Source organism: Penaeus chinensis, chromosome 3 (genome assembly GCF_019202785.1).
Source record: "Penaeus chinensis breed Huanghai No. 1 chromosome 3, ASM1920278v2, whole genome shotgun sequence".
In the NCBI taxonomy this organism is placed as follows: Eukaryota; Metazoa; Arthropoda; class Malacostraca; order Decapoda; family Penaeidae; genus Penaeus; species Penaeus chinensis.
This window is the reverse complement of record NC_061821.1, coordinates 18,945,011-18,951,335: the sequence shown is the minus strand read 5'-3', so window position 1 is coordinate 18,951,335 and position 6,325 is coordinate 18,945,011. Positions and strand designations below refer to the sequence as shown.

The 6,325-nt window shown below is 59.1% G+C and overlaps 1 protein-coding gene across 1 annotated transcript; it reads right to left on the bottom strand.

Annotated features, from left to right (window-relative positions):
* Positions 1-281: 281 nt before the first annotated feature.
* Positions 282-5,548, bottom strand: LOC125040717 (proline-rich protein 36-like). Its single transcript, XM_047635414.1, has 6 exons — positions 5,521-5,548; positions 4,201-4,381; positions 1,958-2,153; positions 1,714-1,863; positions 763-914; positions 282-456 (listed from the first exon to the last, which is right to left on the bottom strand). The coding sequence occupies exons 1-6, from the start codon at positions 5,546-5,548 to the stop codon at positions 282-284; spliced, it is 882 nt and encodes a 293-aa protein (XP_047491370.1).
* Between the last annotated feature and the right edge of the window lie 777 nt (positions 5,549-6,325).

Below are 6,325 nucleotides of genomic sequence, written 5' to 3'. Positions count from 1 at the left end.
CACAGTACGAGCGAGGAGCTCTCACGACGGGCAGATCGGAGAGCCGCGTAGACTCGGCCGAGCGGTCAGCTCAGGGGTATCTCAGTCAAGGGAGCAGAGAGAGGGAAGCGGGAGCCGGTCCAGATCTACTCGCTCACGAGCGTCGATACAGAGGTCGGTCTCAGTAGGCCCTAGACGTCCGTCAACAGTGGAGCATCTCGCACCCCATCACGTCGGCTAATGACTCAGTCAGACGCGAGTCTAACGGGAGAGAGAGAGGGCAGTCAGTGAGAGGCGGGTACTCAAGAGGCAGTAGACAGGGAAGCAGGGAGAAAATTAGGAGCATGGAGAGGGAGAAGGCGGTACAATATACTGGCTACGATCATGGCGTGCGAGGCGGGTGCGGGTGGGGCGGGGGGAGTAGGGTCGAGCTCTGAGCGTACGAGCAGCGGAGCATCGATGAGACAGTCCTCAGTGCTCGAGATCAAATCTCATCTCCAGCAGAAGAGGAGAGGCAAAGGAAAAAGAGAGAGTGCGTGATACAAACAAAACTAATTAGAGTCGAGGAAGGAGGAGAGACGGTTGAGGGGAGGCGGAGACAGTAAATGAGAGCGAAGAAGAGCAGAGAGAGAGAAAGAGATACAAAACAGACAGACAGAATATTACGATCAAAAAGAGAGAAAAATCTAGTAATCTGAACCTCACTCTCGAACCGCGCATCACCGTTGAAAATAACGTTCCTCGTTAAGCCGAATTATTAATGAGCGCTTATGAGCGTGTTACGTGTGAGGGCGAGAGGAATGCGTGTGGAAAGTTGCGTTAGGTGGATGAGAGGGACGTGGGTGGAATGTAAGTGGAAGATTGCGAATGTGGACACAATTGGCAACATGTCGGATCATAGCGCATGCGTGTGAAAATGATGTTAATGTGATGTACTAACAAACGTAGGAGGAACACAGCGGAAAAGGGCACATGTGGATAAGAGGGACGTGGGTGGGATGTAAGTGGAAAATTGCGAATGTGGAAAATTGCACATGTGGATGAGAGGAATGCGTGTGGAAAATGATGTTATGTGGATGAATACAAACGTAGGAGGAACACATGCGGAAAAGGGCACATGTGGATAAGAGGGACGTGGGTGGGATGTATGTGAAAATTACGCATGTGGATAAGAAAAATCCACGTGGATAAAAAAGACGCATTTGGAACTCATGTGGAATATCATTCATGTGGACAAAACAGCGTCGTTCTATACATGTGGAAAGTGAAGTGGAAATATGAATGGAAGGCAAGTAAAAAAAAAAAAAAAAAAAATATACGTAATGTGGATCAGAGGACCGCCGGTGGATCGTATGTGGAGCGGTTGAAATGAAACAGAATATCAGGTAAAAAAAAAGTTTTTTTTTTTTACTGAGGCGAGTAAAGCAATCTTTATTCTCTGTGTGTTTGTTTGTTTGTAAGTTTGTTTGTTTGATTGTTTGTGTCGTCCGAGAGAATGTATGGGGGGGATAGATAGATAGATAGATAGATAGATAGAAAGGTTGTTGAATAGATAGATAGGTGAATGGATAGATAGATAGGTATACAGATGGGTACATTTATAGATAAGTAGAGAAGGGAGGAGGGAGTGGACCGGGGCTGAACGCGAGGAGGACCAGGGCGCTGACGGAGGAGGACCAGGGGGCCTGACGGGGGGAAACAGGGGGCTGACGGAGGAGGGGACCAGGCGCTGACGGAGGAGGACCAGGGGCTGACGGGAGGAGGTCCAGGCTCGGTCTCCGGAGGAGGACCAGGGGGCTGATCCGGAGGAGAACCAGGGGCGACGGAGGAGGACCAGGTAAGCTGACGGGGAGGACCGGGAGAGACGGAGGAGCCAGGGTCAAACTGACGGAGGAGGACAAGGCGCTACGGAGGGAGAACCAGGGCGCTGATCGGAGGAGACCAGGGAGCGCTGACGGAGGAGGACCAGGGCGCTGACGAGGGAGGAGGACAAGGCGCTGCGGGGAAAACCCAAGGCCCCTGACGGGGAGGACCAGCCTGCGGGGAGGACCAGGCGCTGAGGGAGGACCAGGGGCTGACGGAGGAGGACCATGGCGTTGACGGAGGGCGCTGACGGAGGAGACCAGGGTGCTGACGGAGGGAGGCCCAGGGGCCTGACGGAGGAGGACCAGGGGCTGACGGAGGAGGACCAGGGGGCTGACGGAGGAGGACCAGGGGCTGACGGAGGAGGACCAGGGCGCTGACGGAGGAGGACCAGGCGCTGACGGAGGAGGACCAGGGGGCTGACGGAGGAGGACCAGGGCGCTGACGGAGGAGGACCAGGGGGCTGACGGAGGAGGACCAGGGGGCTGACGGAGGAGGACCAGGGGCTGACGGAGGAGGACCAGGGGGCTGACGGAGGAGGACCAGGGCGCTGACGGAGGAGGACCAGGCGCTGACGGAGGAGGACCAGGCGCTGACGGAGGAGGACCAGGGGGCTGACGGAGGAGGACCAGGGCGCTGACGGAGGAGGACCAGGGGGCTGACGGAGGAGGACCAGGGGGCTGACGGAGGAGGACCAGGGGCTGACGGAGGAGGACCAGGGGGCTGACGGAGGAGGACCAGGGCGCTGACGGAGGAGGACCAGGGGGCTGACGGAGGAGGACCAGGCGCTGACGGAGGAGGACCAGGGGGCTGACGGAGGAGGACCAGGCGCTGACGGAGGAGGACCAGGGGGCTGACGGAGGAGGACCAGGCGCTGACGGAGGAGGACCAGGGGCTGACGGAGGAGGACCAGGGGGCTGACGGAGGAGGACCAGGGGCTGACGGAGGAGGACCAGGGCGCTGACGGAGGAGGACCAGGGCGCTGACGGAGGAGGACCAGGGCGCTGACGGAGGAGGACCAGGGGCTGACGGAGGAGGACCAGGGCGCTGACGGAGGAGGACCAGGCGCTGACGGAGGAGGACCAGGGGGCTGACGGAGGAGGACCAGGGGGCTGACGGAGGAGGACAAGGCGCTGACGGAGGAGGACCAGGCGCTGACGGAGGAGGACCAGGGGGCTGACGGAGGAGGACCAGGGGGCTGACGGAGGAGGACCAGGGGGCTGACGGAGGAGGACCAGGGCGCTGACGGAGGAGGACCAGGGCGCTGACGGAGGAGGACCAGGCGCTGACGGGAGAGAGACCAGGAGACCAGGCGCTGACGGAGGAGGACCAGGCGCTGACGGAGGAGGACCAGGCGCTGACGGAGGAGGACTCAGGGCGCGGCGGAGGAGGACCAGGGCGCTGACGGAGGAGGACCAGGCGCTGACGGAGGAGGACCAGGGGGCTGACGGAGGAGGACCAGGGCTGACGGAGGAGGACCAGGGGGCTGACGGAGGAGGACCAGGGGGCAGACGGAGGAGGACCAGGGGCTGACGGAGTGAGGACCAGGGGGCTGACGGAGGAGGACCAGGGGCTGACGGAGGAGGACCAGGGGCTGACGGGTGGAGGACCAGGGGGCTGACGGAGTGAAGGACCAGGGGGCTGACGGAGGAGGACCAGGGGGCTGACGGAGGAGGACCAGGGGGCTGACGGAGGAGGACCAGGGGGCTGACGGAGGAGGGACCAGGGGGCTGACGGAGGAGGACCAGGGGGCTGACGGAGGAGGACCAGGGGGCTGACGGAGGAGGACAGGCGCTGACGGAGGAGGACCAGGGCGCTGACGGAGGAGGGACCAGGCGCTGACGGAGGAGGACCAGGGGGCTGACGGAGGAGGACCAGGGGGCTGACGGAGGAGGACCAGGGGGCTGACGGAGGAGGACCAGGGGGCTGACGGAGGAGGACCAGGGGGCTGACGGAGGAGGACCAGGGCGCTGACGGAGGAGGACCAGGTGCTGACGGAGGAGGAGGACCAGGGGGCTGACGGAGGAGGACCAGGGGGCTGACGGAGGAGGACCAGGGGGCTGACGGAGGAGGACCAGGTGCTGACGGAGGAGGAGGACCAGGGGGCTGACGGAGGAGGACCAGGGGGCTGACGGAGGAGGACCAGGGGGCTGACGGAGGAGGACCAGGGGGCTGACGGAGGAGGACCAGGCGCTGACGGAGGAGGACCAGGTGCTGACGGAGGAGGAGGACCAGGAGGACCAGGCGCTGACGGAGGAGGACCAGGCGCTGACGGAGGAGGACCAGGCGCTGACGGAGGAGGACCAGGCGCAAAGGAGGGAGGACCAGCGTTTGAGGGAGGAGGACCAGGGGGCTGACGGAGAGGAACCAGGGGGCTGAGGAGGAGCAAGGCGCTGACGGAGGGTTAAGAAGGAATCAACCTGCCGCTGACGGAGGAGGACCCAGGGTTTAAGGGAGGGGGACCAGGGGCTGACGGAGGAGGACCAGGGCGCTGAGCGGAAAGGAGAACCAGGCCTGACGGAGGAGGAACCAGGGGGCCCTGAGGGAGTGGGACCAGGGGGCTGACGGAGGGGGAAACCAGGGGGCTAAACCGGAGGAGGACCAGGGGGCTGACGGAGGGGGCCCAGGCGCTGACGGAGGAGGACCGGGGGCTGACGGAGGGGGACCAGGCGCTGACGGAGGAGAACCAGGGCGCGAGGGAGGGAGGACCAGGCGCTGACGGAGGAGGACCAGGGGGCTGACGGAGGAGGACCAGGGGGCTGACGGAGGAGGACCGGGCCTGACGGAGGAGGACCAGGGGCTGACGGAGGAAAAAAAAAAAAAAACCAAGGCCCCTACGGGGGAGGACCAGGCCCCTGACGGAGGGACCAGGGGGCGCTGACTGAGAGGACCGCGCTGACGGAGGGGGACAGGCGCTGACGGAGGAGCCAGGCTGACGGAGGAGGACCAGGGGGCTGACGGAGGAGGACCAGGGCGCTGACGGAGGAAGGACCAGGGGGCTGACGGAGGAGGACCAGGGCGCGACGGAGGGGGCAAGCGCGACGGAGGTTAAGAAGGAATCAACCGGGCCGCTGCCTTTTAGAGTTGTTGATTGTGTTGTGTGTTTTTGTATGTGTTTTGACTTAGGGGGAAGGCTGTTTTTCCTTTAAGTTATACTCTTTTATTATTCTCTTTTTTCTCCTCTCTCCATTTCTTCTCCTCTTCCCCTCCTTCCCCTCTTCTCCTCTACTCTCCTCTCTTCTTCTCTCTCTCTCTCTCTCTCTTCTCTCTCCTCTTTCTCTTTCCCTCTCATCTCTCCCCTCTCTCTTTCTCCCCTCGTTCTCTCCTCTCCTCTCTCTCTCCTCTCCCCTCTCCTCTTTCTCCTCTCTCTCTCTCTCTTCTCTCTCTCTCTCTGTTTTCGCTCTCTTCTCTCTCCTCTCTCTCTCTCCTCTCTCCTCTCTCTCTTCCTCTCTCTCTACTCTTTCTCTCTTTCCCTCCTTCCCCCCTTAACCTTCTCTTGGTTTCTCTTCTTTTCTTTCCCTCCCTCCCTCTCTCTCTCCTCTCTCCTTCTGTCTACTGAAACATATATTTTATCCGTTTGTCTATATCTATTGCAATGCTTATCATAATGTGGCATCACTTTTGTCTGTCTGTTTATAATACTTTTTTCACACTCTGTAAAATACTCTATAAACGTACACAAGTCGTAAAATTTAGTACTCTCCATCTTCTCTCCCCTCTCTGTTCGTCTTTCTGTCTGTCTGTCTGTTTTGTCCTGTCTGTCTGTCCTGTCTGTCTTGTCTGTCCCGTCGTCTGTCTGTCGTCTGTCTGTGTCTGTCTGTCTGTCGTGCTGTCTGTCGTTGTCTGTCTGTCTTGGGCTGTCGTTGTCTGTCTGTCTGTCTGTCTGTCTGTCTGTCTGTCTGTCCTGTTCTTTCATGTTTTAAACCCCTCTCTGTCCGCTGTCTTCTTTTCTCTCTGTCTCTCTCTCTCTCTTCTCTCCCCTCTTTTCTCTCTCTTCGTCTCTACTCTCCTCTCCTCTCTTCTCTCTCTCTCTCCCCTCTCTCTCCCCTCTCTTCTCTTTCTTCCCCTCTCTCTCCCCTCTCTCTCTCATCTCACTCTCTGTCTCTCCTACCTATTCTCTTTCTCTCTCTCTCTCTCTCTCTCTCTCCCCTCTCTCTCTCTCTCTCCTCTCTCTTTTCTCTCTACCCCCCCCCTCTCTCCCTCTTGTCTCTCCTTCCCTCTTATTTTTTCCCTCTTCTCTCTTCTTCTCTCAATATTCTCCTCTCTCTCTCATCTTTTACTCTTCCCTGCCCACTCGGCGCATTAAAAGAGGGGAAATGTTTATTATTTTTTGCTAACAGAAGTGTCCCTTTCAAACTTACACAACAATCCGTTTTTTTGCCACTGAGGGAAGGGAAGAGGGGGGATCCAATTCCTTAAAAATTTTATAGTGTCGAGGCTTTGAATTTTGGTGTTGTAAATATAAAAAGGGGGGGTTTTAAGG

Coding starts and splice junctions, on each gene's coding strand:
- LOC125040717 (XM_047635414.1), bottom strand. CDS start 5,548: ATGGAGAGTACTAAATTTTACGACTTGT. Junction 1,864..1,957: donor GCGCCTTGTCCTCCTCCCTC/GTCAGCGCCCTG, acceptor CTCCTCCGTCAG/TTTGACCCTGGCTCCTCCGT. Junction 915..1,713: donor TCAGCCCCTGGTCCTCCTCC/GTCAGCGCCTGG, acceptor TACGTTTGTTAG/TACATCACATTAACATCATT.